Consider the following 19404-nt stretch of genomic DNA (forward strand, 5'->3'; position numbering starts at 1 on the left):
CTATTCAATTACAGTTGGAAGAGCTCCAGGACAGGAGCCGTCGTAACAATATTCGAATCCGGGGGGTCCCAGAACCAGCAGACCAGGAGGTCTTGCAGGACACTGTTGACCATATTTTGCAGAGCCTGATGAAAGAGACGACCCCATTGAACTATGTGATGGATAGAATGCATAGAGCATTGGGTCCCAAGTCAAAAGACAATAGTCGTCCCAGGGATGTTATCTGTCGGTTGCATTATTTCTCACATAGGGAGGCGATCTTGCGAAAGGCATGGGAAGTTGGCGCCATGGACTTCCATGGGGCAATGGTGAAAATCCTACCGGATTTATCTAACGCTACCCTCCACCGAAGAGGGTTACTTCGCCCAATACTTGATCGGGTAAAGGTGTGGGGGGGGTCATATAGGTGGCGATTCCCCATGTCAGTGCTTATCAAGAAAGGGCAGTCCTCATTTTGGCTGCGGTCAAGAGGCGACCTTCCAGCCCTCTTTGTATTTCTGGAAACAGAACCATTTGAGGTACCTGACTGGCTGCAGCTGAATCCCAGAACAGTGGACTTTAAAAGAACCTAGGTCCTGGTTATATTTTCTCTTTTTTTTTTTGGAAGAGGTCCCTTTTTTTTTTTTTTTTCTGTTTGACTTTTTGAATGGTTTCCTTCTCCTCGGGGAGAGGGGGGAGGAGGGGCGGGGGGAATAACGGCGGCTAAAGAGCTAAATATAAGTGGGGTTCATAGCCAGATGAAAGGGGACTGGATAATCTGTATAATCTGGCTATGTTTATGTTGCCTTGTATAGATGGTTATATATGTATGAATTTTTGAATTAATTTTTTTTTTTTTGGGGGGGGGGGGCTTTTTGTGTTTTAGGCCCCCCCCTTTTTTTTTTTTATTTATTTTTTTTTTTGGCAGGGGCTGATATTGTGTCGGGGGGGAGGGGGAGGGGGGATGTATAGAGGGATGAAAAGGGGGGGTAAGGGGGGAGGTATAGAGGGGAGGGGGGGCACTAATGCCAGAGGCCATAAAGTCAAGTGTGATTTTTGAAAGTTTTTGTATAGTTTTTTTTTTTTTTTTTTTTTTTTGTGTGTTGCACGAATGCACAGGGGGGAGGGGAGGGAGTATTAGGTACAAGGCAGAACATGAAATAGCTTAAAGTTTAACATATGATATTTATTTTGATAAGCTTGAAGAGCAAGAAGAGTGGTACATGCCCCCCTTTATTTTTATATATATATATATATATATATTCTTTTCCGGTCTTTTTCATATGCAGTATGATGTTTTTTTTTATTTTTTTCTCTTGCCCTATGGATTTAAGTAGGCAATCAGTGCTCAGGCCTTGGTCCCGGGAGGACAGGGAGGGGGGAGGTGTAATGGGTCCTTTTTTTTTTTTTTTTTTTTCCTCTTGGTATCACGGAGGAAGCAACTTAGAAGGGGGGATAATATAGTAATAGTGGAGGATGTATTTCATATGGTGAAGGGATTTAATATAGTTCACAGGAGGGGAGTAGAGATAGGCAATGTTGCCCAAAGGGAAATATTATTTTTTTTTTTTTTTTTTAATTCTTTTTTTTTTGGTGTTTGTCTGTTTTGTTTCGTAGACACTAAATCTTCCAGTTCAATTTGATAAACTGGTTGTTAAGAAAGCACAATAAGTATAGACGGGGGGTTCACAAGGGGGAGGTTAATAGGGAAGGGAGGGGGGAGGTTAATAGGGAAGGGAGGGGGGGGAGAGGAAAAGGGGCCCATGGGAATGATAGGAGGGGGGAAGAGAAGGAGGGATTAAGGGAGGAGGGATATATTATATATCTAGATTTGAACTTGCCCTCTTTTTGAACTCCCCCTCTATAATAATAGCCTGATAAATTATATTAATAATACAGACGGATAGAAAGTATGTTAATGTTATGCCTGAAATATTTATTTTTAACCCTGGGGCAGTTTCTAACTGGCTTAGTTGGTTACTGTTGGATACTGTAATAATGAGAGGATGAACTGGTATGAGGGAATTGTAGTGGGGGGGGGGCACGTCCCTACGGCTGCATAAAGTGTAAAGTCGGGAGGGGGGGTGTTTTTTTTTTTTTGAGAGATATTTCGGGGCAAAAGTGTGCCGTGAGTATCATAGGAGTATCATAGGAGTTAGTGGGGGTGGCAGGAGTGCCATACCCCCTTTGTTCTTTCTTTTCCCCTTCTTTTTTATGGGGACCGCCCCCCGCCTCTCCTTTCTTCTTTTTTCCCCCCCCTGCCCCGGGGAGTGGGTAATAACTTTTAGTGGGACCAAATTAATTTTTTTTTTTTTTTTGTGAGTACTGGAAGGAGCTGTGGAGGGGGGATGAGGAGGATCCCTCACCGGGAGAGGCGTGGGTGAATTCCCCCGATTAGGCCAACACTCATAGGGTATAGGGGTTGAGAGTGTAAAAGCATTGGCTTAGTGACGTCTTTGGAGGGGGGGGAGGCTTATGATCTCCTCACCGCCGTCCACTGATATCATCCTAGAGTAGGGGGGTTTTGTTACGTTTTGTTTTATTTTATTTTATTTAATAAAAAATATATTTTTCCCCTTTTTTTTTCCTTTTTATTTTAATTTTTATTTATTTTTTGGGAGGGAGGGGGGAGGGGGCTCTCTAAATTTTTTTTTTTTTTTTTCCCTTTCTCTTCTTTTCTCCACCCTTTTTCTTTTCTCCGCCCCCCCCCCCACGGACCTCCCCGCTGCGACCTGACCCGATACTGCTGGTTAGAAGAGAGTGTGATACCCCCTTGGGGCATTTCATTGGATTGGAGATGGACCCTCTGGCGGTGTTATCAATTAATGCCAAGGGTTTAAATATACCCGAAAAAAGGAAGATTTTGGTGCAAGACTTGAAAAAAAGGGGAAGTAACATTGCTTTAATACAAGAGACCCATTTCAAGACGGGGGGAGCACTCTTTCTTGTAAGTAGATCGTTCCCATGGGTATATCACGCAACGAATCCAGAGGCTAAAAGGGGGGGAGTCTCTATTTTAATTTCAAAAAACACCCCATGGTCATTTACAGAATCGTTGGTGGATCCAGGGGGGCAGTATCTAGCTGTGAAAGGAACTATAGCGGGTATGATAATAACCCTGGCTACTTTTTACTCCCCCAATACACAACAAGATCGCTTCATGAGAAAATTCTTGGATAACTTGGCAGGTTTTCAGGAAGGCCAGTTGTTAATGGGAGGAGACTTGAACATGCCATTAGACTCAAAGGTAGATACATCAACTGGTGGATCATCAGTCAGGGGGGGAACCCGGAAGCGTATCCAACACATGTTACAACAGGCAAGATTAATAGATATATGGAGACTGATGCATCCGGGGGAACGAGACTACTCCTTTTACTCTATCCCGCACAAGAGTTATTCGCGGATAGATTACTACTTTATTCCACACAATCAGTTACATTCTGTAAAAGAGGTTGAAATAGGAGAGATTACGTGGACAGACCATGCCCCAATTCTTTTGAGATACGCGTTAGGAGACTCCCGGCCCCTAGGGTCCGGGTCATGGAGATTGAATGAAAGTTTACTACAGGAGGAGGCTATATTAGAGGAGGTACGGAAGGAAATAAAGTGGTACTTCGAGACTAACGATATCCCCAATTGTAATCTGGGAGTGGTTTGGGAGGCTCATAAGGCGGTAATAAGGGGGGTTCTGATGAAGGTTGGGTCAAGGATCAAGAGAGAAAGGGAGCTGAAGGTAACATCTTTAATGACAGAGATTGCAAGTTTGGAAACAAGACATAAACAGTACCCTAACCCAGAGTTAGAACGGGATTTACGGGCGGCCCGTAGGCAGATTACAGAAATACTTTTATATAGAGCTAAAAGGGCTATACAAAACGGTAGAAGGCAGGACTATGAGTTTGGGAATAAGAGCGGGAAACAACTGGCAAGCTTGTTAAAAGAACAACAGACTAAGACCTATATTCCAATAATTCAGGGCACAGGCGGAGAGAAAATTTTGTTACCTAGAGAGATAGCAGGGAGATTTGGAGACTTTTACAGTTCTCTATATAATTTGCAAATAAGTTCGCAGGATAAGGCGGAAATGGGTAACTACATAGCATCCTCGGGCATCCCGAGTCTAACATCAGAAATGAGTCAAGAGATGGAAAAACCCATTACAATAGAGGAACTACAGGAGGCAGTGAAAAAGGGGAAAGGGGGGAAAGCACCGGGACCGGATGGGTACACCATTCAATACTATAGAGCCTTCCTGTCAGAGTTGGGCCCATTTATGATAAAAATGTTTAATGGCTTAGGGGACTCGGGTGCATTCCACCCTGACTCATTGAAGGCGGTGATAGCAGTTATTCCTAAGGAAGGAAAGGATCCCTCACAATGTGGGAATTGTAGACCGATCTCTGTGTTGAACGAAGACCTGAAGCTCTTTGCTAGGATTCTGGCGGGGAGAGTTCAGCGGAACATTCCAGGATTGGTTCACAAAGACCAGGTGGGATTTGTGCAGATGCGGGAGGCTCGAGACAATACTGTTAAGACTATGAACCTGATCCACCTGGTTGGTACTTCCCGAACCCCATGTGTCTTTTTTGGAACGGATGCAGAAAAAGCATTTGACCGGATAAACTGGCAATTTATGTTTGCAGTATTAAGACACATGGGGTTTGGTAGAAAGATGTTGCAATGGATTGCAAGCAACTATACACACCCGGTGGCGCAGGTCAGAGTGAATGGAATACTGTCATCACCCTTTAAACTTTCCAATGGGACTAGGCAGGGATGTCCCTTATCGCCGCTATTGTTTGCTCTGACGATGGAGCCACTCTTGAGTAGGATACGGCTGAATTCTGGTATTAAGGGGGTGTCTCTGGGAGGTACAGAATATAAATGTTCAGCATATGCAGATGACATGATGTTTAGTCTGACCAGCCCGATGGAATCCCTTCCCAATCTGATACAAGAACTAAGGGCCATATCCACAAAAGAGATACTCCGGCGTAAGCCGTCGTATCTCTGGTTCTAACTTTGGAACTGATCCTCAGAAGCAGTTTTCCTAAGTTAGGCAGAAGATCCGACATCTGTAAGGGACTTACACTGCCGGATCTTAGGATGCAGTACCGCATCCGCCACTGGGGGCATTTCGAGTCGAAATGCCTCTGTTAGTATGCAAATTAGCACTTAGGGCGATCCTCAAAGCTTTTGTACCTAGTTTTTACGCCGTAAGTGTTAGTTTGCCTGGTGTAAAACTAGGGCTGCTTTTACAAAGTGTAAAGTTAGTCACACCTTGTAAAGGCCCATTCAAGCGACGGCATTTGGTATGCATTCCCGAGGGAGAACTCCATGCCAATTTTCAATGAAAAAAACGGCATGGGTTCCCCCTCAGGAGCATACCAGGCCCTTAGGTCTGTTATGGGTTGTAAGGAGACCCCCCTCCGCCGCAAAATTGACGTAGGGGGTCCCCCTACAATCCATACCAGACCCGTATCCAAAGCACGCTACCCGGCCAGCCAGGAAGGGAGTGGGGACGAGCGAGCGCCCCCCCCCCTCCTGAGCCGTGCCAGGCCGCGTGCCCTCAACATGGGGGGGTTGGGTGCTCTGGGGCAGGGGGGCGCACTGCGGGCCCCCCCACCCCAGAGCACCCTGTCCCCATGTTGATGAGGACAGGACCTCTTCCCGACAACCCTTGCCATTGGTTGTCGGGGTCTGCGGGCGGAGGCTTATCGGAATCTGGGAGTCCCCTTTAATAAGGGGGCCCCCAGATACCGGCCCCCCACCCTAAGTGAATGGATATGGGGTACATCGTACCCCTATCCATTCACCTGTAGGCAAAAAGTAAAAGTTAATAAACACACAACACAAGGCTTTTTAAAATATTTTATTATTCTGCTCCGGACGCCCCCCCTGTCTTCGTTATTAGCTCAATTACCAGGGGGGGCTTCTTCTTCCACTCTCCGGGGGTCTTCTCCGCTCTCCGGGGGTGTTCCGCTCTCCGGGGGGGGCTTCTCCGGACTCCGGGGGGCTTCTTCCATCTTCTCCCCTCTTCCGCTCTTGACTCGGCGAACCCCGGTTCTTCTGCAGCTGTCCGGTGCCTTCTTCTTCAGCGCTGGCTGCCTGCTATGTTTGTGTGTTAGCTCGATTTCAAACAGGCAGCCGGCGCGGTCTTCTGTGATGTCAGGGTCTTCTGGTCTTCTGTTCTTCCGATGTTGCCTCGTCGCCTGTTGTCGCTGTAATGATGGAAGCGCGCCTTGCATCACATTTATATAGGCATCGCCGTCCCATCATGCTCCGGTAGGTACCCACGTGGTGGGTGCCTACCCACGTGCACCCACCACGTGGGTACCTACCGGAGCATGATGGGACGGTGATGCCTATATAAATGGGATGCAAGGCGCGCTTCCATCATTACAGCGACAACAGGCGACGAGGCAACATCGGAAGAACAGAAGACCAGAAGACCCTGGCGTCACAGAAGACCGCGCCGGCTGCCTGTTTGAAATTGAGCTAACACACAAACATAGCAGGCAGCCAGCGCTGAAGAAGAAGGCACCGGACAGCTGCAGAAGAACCGGGGTTCGCCGAGTCAAGAGCGGAAGAGGGGAGAAGATGGAAGAAGCCCCCCGGAGTCCGGAGAAGCCCCCCCCCGGAGAGCGGAACACCCCCGGAGAGCGGAGAAGACCCCCGGAGAGTGGAAGAAGAAGCCCCCCCTGGTAATTGAGCTAATAACGAAGACAGGGGGGGCGTCCGGAGCAGAATAATAAAATATTTTAAAAAGCCTTGTGTTGTGTGTTTATTAACTTTTACTTTTTGCCTACAGGTGAATGGATAGGGGTACGATGTACCCCATATCCATTCACTTAGGGTGGGGGGCCGGTATCTGGGGGCCCCCTTATTAAAGGGGACTCCCAGATTCCGATAAGCCTCCGCCCGCAGACCCCGACAACCAATGGCAAGGGTTGTCGGGAAGAGGTCCTGTCCTCATCAACATGGGGACAGGGTGCTCTGGGGTGGGGGGGCCCGCAGTGCGCCCCCCTGCCCCAGAGCACCCAACCCCCCCATGTTGAGGGCACGCGGCCTGGCACGGCTCAGGAGGGGGGGGGGGCGCTCGCTCGTCCCCACTCCCTTCCTGGCTGGCCGGGTAGCGTGCTTTGGATACGGGTCTGGTATGGATTGTAGGGGGACCCCCTACGTCAATTTTGCGGCGGAGGGGGGTCTCCTTACAACCCATACCAGACCTAAGGGCCTGGTATGCTCCTGAGGGGGAACCCATGCCGTTTTTTTCATTGAAAATTGGCATGGAGTTCTCCCTCAGGAATGCATGCCGAGCGACGCTGTCATTTTTTTTTAAAATTATTTGTTTTCCCGGCGCGTCTTTTTTTCACCCGTCGTAACTTTAGTGTCCCGTCGCAATCCACAAAGCCGCCCGGCGTCAATTACGTTCGCGCGATGCACGTCGGGAAAATGACGTCACGCGCATGCGCAGTACGGCCGGCGCGGGAGCGCGCCTCATTTAAATTGTAAACGCCCCCCGGAGAGGAGGAACGCCTTACGACGGCGGCACTTAACTTACACTGCTTGAAATTTTTACGTAAGTGCTTTGAGGATCAGGCACTTAGGTAAAAACTTTAAGTCAGTGTAACTTAACTGCTGAAAGTTAAGTTACGCCGCCTGGCTGAGGATTTGGCCCTAAGTGTGTATGGAGAGTGGTCAAATTTTAAGATTAACTATGATAAATCAGAGGCGATGGGAGTGGCGATTCCAGGGAGAGAATTAAGGAAATTTAAATTAAAGTTCAGATTTAGATGGTCGGACACCTCCCTTACATATCTGGGTACATCCATCCCGGCGGACTTAACACAAGTTTTTAAACTTAATTTTGTACCCTTATTGTCCAAAACCCGGGCCCTCCTGGATGGATGGCAGAGGGGGTTCCATTCGTGGTTTGGGAGATCCAGCATCATCAAAATGAGCATATTACCTAAATTTCTGTACCTCTTTCAGACCCTCCCGATTGCAATACCAAATTTTTTTTTCAAACAAGCACAGTCCCTTATTAATAGATTTATCTGGGCGAATAAACGTCCAAGAATAAAGGCTTGCGTAATATCACTGGCTAAACGGGATGGAGGAATAGCGGCCCCGGATCTTTATAGATATTACCAGGCGGCGTTATTGTGTCGACTTATTGACTGGAGCAGACATTCTGGAGATAAGTTATGGCCAGGGCTAGAGCAAGATCAATGCGGATGTATGCTGCAGAGGGCAGCATGGTGCTATCGGGGGCTCTCAATGGATATTAAGAATCATCCGTTGATAGGTCCCACTCTCCGGGTGGCACATAAGTTATTCGTCAGAGGGATTCTATCAACGGAGGATTCACCGCTCTTCCCAATTCTGGGAAACCCACAGTTCAAACCAGGTTGGACGAAAGGACCATTTTGTAAATTAATAGAACAGGGGCGGTTCCAGGCTTCGCACTTCCTGAAGGAGGGGGCTTGGATCACTAGGCAGGAGATGACAATGGGTGAGTTACCCTATCAACTTGACTTTTGGCGGTCTTTACAACTACAACATTACCTTGATACTTTGAAATCTCCGGCCAGATACGGCCGAAGTTTGACAAGGTTTGAGAGGTATTGTAGTGGGGGGGGGACTTTACGGCACTCCCTATCGAGAATTAGTGAGCTTTTGAATAACCCAACAGAGGAGTCACAGATACCTTTTTTTAATAAATGGGAGCGTGAATTGGGAAGGCCTTTTACAGAAGAGCAAAAGAACAAAATAATTCGGAATATTTTTGAATCCTCTATGTGTGTAAAGACACAAGAGATGAATTATAAAATTTTGTCACAGTGGTACCGGACTCCGGAGGTACTGAATAAGTGCTACTCAGATATGATAGACAGATGTTGGAGGTGCGGGAAGAGAGGAGGAACTTTAATACATATCTTCTGGGCCTGCCCCAAGATTTTAAGATACTGGAGCAGGGTCCGAGAAATAACGCAAAGATTCAGTAGGGAACAACTACCAGACGAGTGGTCCTTCTTTATGTTGCAAGATACAGAGATGTCAGTGAGGAGATATAGGAAAACGATGGTGTGCCACCTTTTAAATGCAGCCCGGGCATGTATCCCAGGGATGTGGAAGCAGACACGGCCTCCAACTATTAGGATGTGGCTCAATAGAGTGGAAGACCTGAACAGAATGGAGGACTTGGTATGGACCTCAAGGCAGAAACGGAAGGTATATTTGGAAACGTGGGCGGAGTGGAACATATTTAGATACTCGGAGGAGGGTAAGGCCTTGATAGATGTGGATTGAGGGGGGGACGTGGGGAGGTCCGGGGGGGGGGGTCTCTTTTTTTTTTTTTTTTTGGTGTTTTGTTTTGTTTTGCTTTGCTTTGTTTTGTTCGTCTGACTGCTGGGATTTTGTTTTTTGGGTTACTTTACAGATGGGGGGATAAAGGGGAGGTAAGGCAGAGAGGGACAGAGTACTTGCCCCAATCTCGACGGGACATGGATTTCCTGCTGGGACGGGGGCAAAAGGGTACGGAGGCAAAATGGTATTAGGGGAGTGGATTAATGAAGTAGATTTGGGGTAACGGGGAAGAGAATTAGCATAAGAGAGAATTATATAATGTATTACGGATTTTTTTTCTCTTTCCCCGATCCCCGGTTATGTATGGAGAAGGACAGGAATGACAGGGCGAAAAGCGAATTATTATTTTTTGTTGTACTGTCTGAATTGTCAGGTATATAACCCCCTTATATATGAGTTGACTGATTTAAACCAGAGGAATGCCTCCTAGGGTTCTGTGTATTTTTGCTTTGCTATTTAAAAACAAATAAAAGAAGATTGAAAGAAGAAGAGGAGATGTTACACTGTGGTAAACAAAGCCCTGTCCCATATTTTTTTGAGATGTGTTGTTGCCATCAATTTCAAAATTACCTTATTTTTTTCCTAAAATTTTATATTTTCTCAGTTTAAACATGTGATATGTTTTCTGTGTATATTGTGAATAAAATATGAGTTTATGAGATTTGCAGATCATTGCATTCTGTTTTTATGTAAATTTTACACAGCGTACACAGTGTCCCAATTCTTTTGGAATTGGGGTTGCATTTTATTAATATATCAACTTTGCAACCATGTAACACATAACAGTAGGATCTCTTCAAAGAAGCAGTTTCCCCTACACAGTCCCTAGCTATTATTCGTTGGCAAGTTATATTCAGAACACTGGTTAGTATGAGGCAAGGGGACAATGTAGACATCAAGTAATAATCTCCATTGCTCCTTCAGTAGCACTGTTTCTCACTCAGCTGCTTGTAAGGTATGACACAGGGAACAAACGTTTTATATTCCTTCGTTTAGAAATTTATAGGACAAACATTAATATCAGAAGAAATAGGTGATGTATTCCTTGGTTTTAAATTTTTGGCAATGATATATAAAGTAACTTTAATAAAACATACAGGGGGAGCTTTACTAAAACTGGAACACTCAGGAGCTGTGCATAGTAACCAATCAGCTTCTAACTTCAGCTTGTTAAATTAAGCTCTGATAATAAAACCCGGAAGCCGATTGGTTACTATGCACACCTGCACGAGATTATGAGTGTACCAATTTTAGTAACTCTCCCCCACAGTGCCCACAACTGGCTAAAAAAAAAAATCAAGTTTTTTTTTTTTTTTTTGCCACACTTTGGTCATGAGCCAGCAGAGGTCATACCACTAAAAGTATGCATATTATTATATAACTATTTTCATGCTGAGAAACAGAATAGTATTTGTTTTGTTTTCCATTGACAGGGCACCAGGCGTTAGTTGTCCTTGTAGTCTACCATATCATATTATAGAGAAAAGAAAACATTTTACAAGTACTGGTTTCTGAGTACAGAGTTAGAGTATTTCAATGAACCCACTTTGTTCCAAGGAGAACATATGATATGTGTGTTCTGGCTGCCAGACATTCCCTTTGATCTAGCAAATAAAATACAAGAGTACGTGCAAAGAACCACATCAAAGTGAACTTTGGCTGCCCTATAAAAAGCTATTTTCACATGGCACAGGACATAAAGGTTTAGTGGTAATTGCATGATCACATGCTTAGTCCTAGGGATAAGGTTCAGAATGGCCACTATCATGGGTTTGAGGTTAATCCTGCAGGTTTGAGATGCATGGTTCTGGCAAATTTGTTTCACCTAAAAAAAAATTTTTTTATAATCATAATGCACTGTATGGCCTTTGAACTATGGTCAGTAGGCTTAGAAAGGCCAATAGGAGGGATTTTGTATAATCAGACCCCCTCTCTATAAAAAAAAATCGAAATGTTCTAGCAAAAAATATTGATTTTTAACTTAAAGCGGGATTCCACCCGCAAATTTCTTTTTTTTTTAAAGTCAGCAGCTACTAACAGTGTAACTGCTGACTTTTAATAAGGACACTTACCTGTCCTACTCGCCTGCGCTGATGGCCCCCCGATGCCGATCCCTCAATTGGTGCAGGTCCTGCGCCGCCATTTACACTAAGGGGAACAGGCAGTGAACCCTTATGGCTTCACTGCCCGTTTCCTACTGTGCATGCACGAGTCTCGCGCCGACTTGTGAATGGGCGGCTGCTCTCTGGGAACACACACAGTTCCCAGAAAGCAGCACGCCCCATTCACTAGAAGAAGATGAAGGAAGAAGACAGACCGCGGCTACGGAAGAGGCAGATTATGGACTTCCGCATAGCAACAAGTATTTCGGGTGAGTATAATTTTTTTTTTCTATTTTTTTTAGGATTTTTGGGCTAAAAAAAAATTCCTGGGTGGAACTCCACTTTAAGAAACAAGTGTCAAAAAAGATTTGGACTTTAAGTGGTTAAAATTCCTGTATTTACACTCAGAAGTTTGCCTAAAGAAAGTTAGTTACAATGTTTAATTTTGTTACAAATTTGGCAGACTGCCTGGATTTTTTCTTTACACACACACAGAAGTTTATCCCTTCGATCCAAGAAGGAAGAGTTAGTTACAATGTTTCCTGTTAAAAACTTGGCAGAATGCTCGATATTTTGTTTTGACAGTGAGCCGATAAGTCTCTCCACTTTTTATATGAAAGAATCGGCAAACTCTGCATTGGAGATCGTCAGGGGGGTTGAATTGAGAGCACGATTTTTTTTTAACGATTTATTGTGCAGCTCTAAAATACAGTCATATATTGCACATTCCAAACTAATTTCAAATAAGTATGCCATGAAGTGTACATGTTGTGCAGAATCTTTAAAAAAGTGAAACAATTCTCAAGGACTCATATCCAAACCCCTAGTAAGACCTGCAGTATGAATGTACCCTTCCTGCAGCAGATCCTGGTTATAGTACTGCAGGATGCATCTTATAGAATACAGTGGAAGTGCAATAATGTTTTTAATTTTGAATAGGATAAAAGGGAAAACAGAGGAGAAGAAGGAACTATGCATAGGCGTGCGCACAGTGTGTGCCAGGTGTGCCCAGGCACACCCTAATCACCCTGTGCAGCACACATTCCCTCTACTGCCCTGGCTCCCATCTCCCCCTGTAGCATTGCCAGCTTCCCTCCTTTTCTATCTGCTGTTGCTCCTGGGATGTTTTAAGAGTGTGGTAGGAGCCAGTAAATGTGTAATTTCCTGGCCCCTTCCCTTTCTGAATGAACATCGTGAGTGATCGGTAGTGTGTGTTTAGGCTTTGGGGTGCACACCCTAATGCAATAGGCTGTGCACACCTATGGAACTATGAGATATTACCCTCCTACTGATCACAGTACCTTCCTCCCACTTGACTTCCTTAGGTAGCCTTTCTCCCATCTACCTTACCTCCCCTGGTCACAACAGCTCTCTTGCACACATATTAACCCCCCCCCCCCCCTGCTTACAGTGTCTGCTCCCATCCTTCTCACCAACCCCCCTGGTCACAGCACCTTCACCCCACCTACTTCACCCCCCCCCCCCCAATCACAGCATCTCCCTTCTATTTGACCTCCCTATTCACACCATCTCCCTGGCCATATTTGCTAGCTCACTATAATTACCAGTGAATTTGGAGACTGTGTCATGACACTCATCTTGACTTCTATCACCATATGAACTGTACTGGATAGCCAGATCTGAAGTCAGCAGATCACCTATAAAAATAAACAAGGAATAATTAATTCATACATTTTATTGTGTGAATATTCTCAATTCCTTTAGTAAATTAGCCCAAAAGTCTACCATTGCATGACATTTTACAGAATTTGCATTTGTGCAAGTGAATACATGGATAGATTTGTCCACCAAGACGAACATACAGGACAATAGATAAAGGGAGCCACAGACATTGATGGACAGCCACAGACTTACAGACAGCTATATAATCATAAATGGCCAGACATCAATGGTTAAGGGAAGAAAAAGAGACCGCCGCTCCAGGCAAATGCAATAAGCAATCAAATGTCCTCCTCAAAGACCGTGGGTGCTGGCAATGCACAAGGCAAAAAATCAATGAAAGGAATTCAAGGACAGCCGCACACCAAGATGAACCTAAAAAGGTAGCCTTTATTGGTGAAAAAAGGATAAAAGGCACTACAAAACACAGCACAGCAAGCAGTGGGGTAAAAAATCTGACGCGTTTCGCACAAACAATCAGTGCTTAGTCATAGCTATGACTCAATGGTAAGGGACGGGACCAATATCCTTTATGATTGTAAGCCTGTACCATTAAAATGCTATCCACTTTCACACAAAATGTCAGTTAATGGCTGGTAGAGTTTAGAATGGAGATAGGTGTTGCTCAATTTAACAATAACAGTGTTTAGATTATTTGACAGTATAATGTCAGAGAATGTTTTAAGCATAAATAATTTGCAGAAATTGTCATGAAACCACATAGAGAGGAGATATTAAAGGTAAGTAATGCAGTGATTAAGGAAAAGGAAAAATCTAAATTACAAATGGAAACCATTCTACACATGAACCTGGTATTAGTAACGGCAAGAATTAGTAACTCAGCAGCATGACATACATGATGATTACCACATCTGTCAGTGTATAAATCATCATCATAGAAGCCCTTTTAATCTCCCGGCACAATCCTAAGTCTTATGCCGCGTACACCTGATCGGTTCGTCTGATGAAAACGGTCTAATGGACCGTTTTCATCAGACGAACCGATCGTGTGTGGGCCCCATCAGTTTTTTTCCCATCGGTGAAAAAAACTTAGAACCTGTTTTAGAATTATCTGATGGTTAAAAAAACGATAGAAAAAAACGATCGTCTGTGGGGAAATCCATCGGTTTAAAATCAACGCATGCTCAGAACTTAATTTTTCTCAGCACGTCGTTGTGTTTTACGTTACCACGTTCTGAGACAATCGTTTTTTTAACTGATGGTGTGTAGGCAAGACTGATGAAAGTCAGCTTCATCGGATATCTGATAAAAAAATCGATCAGACCGTTTTCACGAGATGAACCGATTGTGTGTACAGGGCATTATTCATGTAATGCCTACCAATATCCATCAGATTTAGATGACCACAGTTTTTTTTATAGTGGGATAGTGCACTAAGGGATAGTCCACACAGGCCTTTCAGATCATCTCTCATACATTTTCCCATGTCTAATTTGTAGGGAAGTATAAAAGCAAAACATAAACTGATAATAACAAATCTCAAAAGGCCATGCACACTAGCAATAGCACAAGTTAATGAGCTTAAGCTAGTCAATGAGTTGAACTTTAAGTTGTGAGGGGATCGTAGAGTTACCTGACCAAGGTTTTCCCTCAATAAAGTGTGAGTCTCTGCTGCCATTGTCTTCCACTTGTGAAGCTTGTCCATTCTCTGTTGTATCTGCTGTACCTATATAAAAATCATTAATATTAAACAAAGATCCATTGCAATGTTCACAGGACATCTGTGATTATTAGCTAATAGAACAACATCCAATTGGTCTTATGGATACAGTAGTGTTAGGGTTTTCATACACATTGCGACTAAAACAATTAGAACTTCTACACATCAACATGCGTGCAAAGCATAATATCCAAAACTATGCCAAGGAAAGGTACTTTGTGTAGCGCGACCCGCGTAGGGGCCGCTGGTGATTGTGGTTCGTCTCCCGCCCTGCATAGCCAGTCACATATATTTCCAAACACAACAAGTCAAAAAGAAGGCCTTGCACTTTATTTGTTTTAAAAGGTAAATTAAACTTGGATGGGGGTGGGGTACATATGGGATGCCCACTTGATTGAAGAAATATTCATTGGGACTGAATGATATACACTCGGCATACTGTATGCAATCTCTTCTCCTCAACCTCCAGCACAAACACTTGCTTGCAGACTATCACTCCCAGGACTAGCTAGCACTGTTGTGGGGAACTGACATTGACTCTGTCAGGCCCAAAGCAAATGCCCTTTGCAAGCATGGACGTCGGGCCCCTATGGTGTAGCAAGAATGGTAGTCCTTTGTGCTAGTTGTCCCACATGTGGCTACTGCTCCCAGTACCACCTCTTCAGGCACTGCCAGCCCTCCTGGCTACCCCTTTCCACTGCCCATGCAACCACAGTTCTCCTGACTGGCTCTTCACCTATCCCAGACTACTCCATCCCAGTCCTCTCAGGCGTGCCTCCTAGTTCTCCTGACTGTGTGTCACCCACCAGCCCTTGGCTGTTCCTGATGCTCCTGGAGACTTGACAGGCAGTGTTCTCCCACTGTCCTCCTTGCTCCCAGTGCCTCCCCCTCCAGACTGGTGAGCTCCCTCAAAGGCCACGACAGCCTAACACTCCATCTCCAGCTTCCACCAAAACAACTCCTCCCCAGCTGGGCTGACCCAGAGTATTTGAGGGGACCTGCCCCATGCCAACCCAAGTTGGGGATTGGTCAGGGCCCTCAGAATACTCCAGACAGCTCCACCTCACTTCCCCTCCCATCTTTCTAGAAGGTTTCAACACATTCTAGAAATAAGAGGGAGGTCTCAGTGATGCTGCCTGTGAGTCATCCAGTGAGTCACCCAGCTCTCCCTTGGTTCTGCAAAACCCAGAAAAAAAACAGACATGCTTGGCCACAAGCCAAGCCTGCATAAATGTACCTACACAGTCAGTCAGTCAGTTCAGTCAGTGTCAGCGGTGGAGTAGGGCGCTTCGGACCTTCCGCATACGAGCCTGCTTCCACCCAGACCTGGCAGTCAGAGGCTAGGCAGCTGCTAGGCTAGACGCTCCTTGAAACAGCTCCCTGGAACCAGGAAACAGCACCTCGCTCTCCACAAGGACTCCTCTTTACCTCCGCAGGTAAGACCCTGCCTCTCAGGGCCCGACATCCTGGGGATCCACGGACGGCCGTCCTTATCAGGGCAGCCGTCACTCTGACCCCACACTGCGGCTCTCTATACAATCTCTCGCCGGCATCATCGCCCGCACGGCCACCCGCTCTTGTGGTGATCCCAAGTCACCCCCCCTGGGTGTATTTCCGGCGTTTTTTGGTGCTTTTTCACCCCCGCGCCAGCCTGCTCCTTCTCGCGGCCGCCGCACCTTAGGAAAGTCCGCGGCTTCAGCCGCGGCCTACCGGCGCGCCGTTCATTTCTCTCTTTATTAACTTCCTAAGCATAGATTGCTCTAGTTTTTCAACCCCCACACCCCCAGAGGCCCCCTGTTCAGCAACTTCATCGGTAAATATTATTTTTACCAAGCTGACAGCCCCCCCCCAGCCCGGGTCCTGTACTTTGCCTGGCGGCCAGTATTTTGGTTTACCCCAGCAGCAGTGACACCCAGCATCCCCCCCCCCCTTTTTTTCCCCTCCTTAGCCGTCTGTCTTTTGATCCAGGGTTTTGAGCCGATCGCCTTCAGGGATCAGGAAGGAATTTTTTTCCCTGCCGCAGCACATTGGCCAGCTTGCCTAGGGTTTTTTTGCCTTCCTCTGGACCAAAAAACCTAAACTCCCCTTGAGCTAGGATTCTCGAATCCTCTCTCACCTTACGCCCGCACTCCAGCCCTCGGTGACGGGCAACAATGGTTAAGTTGCGATACTCTGCAGAAACCATTTGGGGTCTGAGACAATTCGCAACTACAATACCTGCCGCCACCACAATAGCCTTAAAATCAGATCAACTTTTGAGGTTCGATCATCGATCGATCATCAAAAATTTCAATCATTCAATACAGCTCAGGCACATATCTTGTGCCTTGCTTAACACTAGATCAGCAGTTAAACACCGATCAGAAATCCATGATTTCTTACTACAAAACGATCTAGACTGCCTCTTTATTACGGAAAGTTGGCTGTCGGACGATTGCAACACCATTCTTGGAGAATTGGTGCCAGCAAACTATCGTATCTTAACGGAAAATAGAATAGGGCAAAGGGGAGGAGGCCTGGCGGTGATTCATAAGTCGCATATTGCAATCACTAAACCGGTCCTTCAAAATCCTCTACCTTTTATGGAAACCCTTACGCTTCAACTTCAAGCTCATTCTCAGGAGACCGTTCACATTCTCCTCTGCTATAGGCCCCCTGGGCCCAAATCGCAGTTGATTTCAGCATTAACGGAGTTCATTTCCACTTACTCCCTTAGCAGCAATCATCTTTTGCTGCTCGGGGATTTCAATTTGTGGGCTAACTCCTCACAGGATCCCATCGCGGATGCCTGCATCGACCACCTGGAAGGATTAGGACTTCAACAACTTATACGCGGACCAACTCATGCTTCAGGTCACACACTCGACCTAATTTTCAGACAAAATCTGAAAATAAACATTTTGGGAAATGAACCTTTGCCATGGACAGACCACCATGCAATTAGCTTCATAATCCCCAGAACTCCATTAGTCATGAAAGTACCCAAGCCGGTGACAATACACTGGGCTAGATCTCACAGGAAGCTCCACTCGGAACTCTTCAGATCTACCCTGGGAAACCGAATTGGGGCTATTCCTCCCCAGCTAGCAGCCTCAGATACTTTGGATGCCATTAATGCAGCTCTGCTACAGTCAGCCGACTTAGCAGCTCCAAAGCGCAAACTCCGCAGCCGGGAAAAAAAGTCCAGCTGGTTCAATAACGAGCTGTCGCTATTGAAGCAAGAGCGCAGGAGGGCGGAAGCCGCCTGGAAAAGAAGTCCGTCAGAAGAGCACCTCAACTTCTACAAAGCAGTAACAACGCATTATCACAAGGAAATTTTCAAAACCAAAAAACTTCACTTCTCCAGGGTGATTAACAGCGCAATGAATCGCCCACGCGAACTCTTCAGGATGGTCACCCAGACCATGAACCCTGGATGTCTAGAAGTCCCCACTTCAGACACCCAAGAGTTCTGCAACGAACTATCGGATTTCTTCATCAACAAAATTGAAAAAATTTGGGTAAGTATTCGGCAAAACAATACTCCACTCAGCCCCGTCTTCAATCAAAACAACGACAGAACGCCTCTACAATCAACTAAGTTCACTTTGGAACCCATCTCCATTGATACAACAAAAAAATTCATTGGTGTGCTGCGCAACAGCACAGCACCAAATGACATCATTCCCACTAAGCTACTGAAGGAATGTGCCGACATCCTGGCGCCTCCGATCACGCAGCTTATAAATCAGTCATTTAAGGAAGGCATAGTGCCTTCCCTGTTGAAAGAGGGCACAATCTTGCCGATCTTGAAAAAACCTAATTTGGATCCTATGGACCCAACTCACCGCCGTCCCATAACAGGTCTAAATGCTCTGTCCAAGATAATGGAGAAAGTGGTGGTAAATCAGCTGCAACAGCATCTGGACACCCACAACCTACTCGATCCATTTCAATCCGGGTTCCGTCCCGGACACGGGACAGAAACGGCCTTACTGAAAATATGGGACGATGCACTCGAGGCCGCAGACGAAGGAGAATCCTGTCTCCTGGTTCTGCTGGACCTAAGCGCAGCTTTTGACACAGTAGACCATAAATTGCTACTGAGACGACTAACAGAAGTCGCCGGAGTCTCAGAAGATACCTTACCATGGTTCTCCTCTTTTCTTGGAAACCGATCACAAACAGTGAAACTGGGATCCTTCACGTCAGAAAAACGCACGGTGCCATGTGGGGTCCCCCAAGGATCCCCCCTATCACCAGTGCTGTTTAATATCTATCTTCATCCTCTCTTTGATATTATCAGTAGCCATGAACTACTTTATCACTCTTATGCAGACGACACGCAGTTGTATTTTCGCATCTGCCATAAAAAGGATCATCATCTCAGATTAGAGAAATGTCTCTCTTCAATAGAAAACTGGATGACTAAGGCCGGGTACACACGGACAAACATGTATGGTGAAAGCGGTCCGTCGGACCGTTTCCACCATACATGTCTGCCAGAGGGCTTCTGTACGATGGTTGTACACACCATCGTACAGAAGTCCGCGCGTAAACAATACGCGGGGCGTGTCCGCGGTGTCGCCGCGTCGATGACGCGGTGTC

General features: G+C 45.8%; 1 protein-coding gene across 3 annotated transcripts in view; it reads right to left on the bottom strand.

Moving 5' to 3' along the window:
• Nucleotides 1-19404, bottom strand: part of EFCAB5 (EF-hand calcium binding domain 5) — a 107254-nt gene that overhangs the window by 37086 nt on the left and 50764 nt on the right. For 2 of the 3 annotated variants that reach the window (XM_040338574.1, XM_040338573.1), the window contains exons 10-11: nt 14731-14823; nt 13022-13114 (exon numbers count right to left, since the gene is read on the bottom strand). In XM_040338574.1, coding sequence (XP_040194508.1) covers nt 13022-13114; nt 14731-14823 — 186 coding nt within the window. The remainder of the gene's footprint in view (nt 1-13021; nt 13115-14730; nt 14824-19404) is intronic. The other variant, XM_040338575.1, reaches the window with a different exon arrangement.

Source organism: Rana temporaria, chromosome 2, assembly GCF_905171775.1.
Source record: "Rana temporaria chromosome 2, aRanTem1.1, whole genome shotgun sequence".
Lineage (NCBI taxonomy): Eukaryota > Metazoa > Chordata > Amphibia > Anura > Ranidae > Rana > Rana temporaria.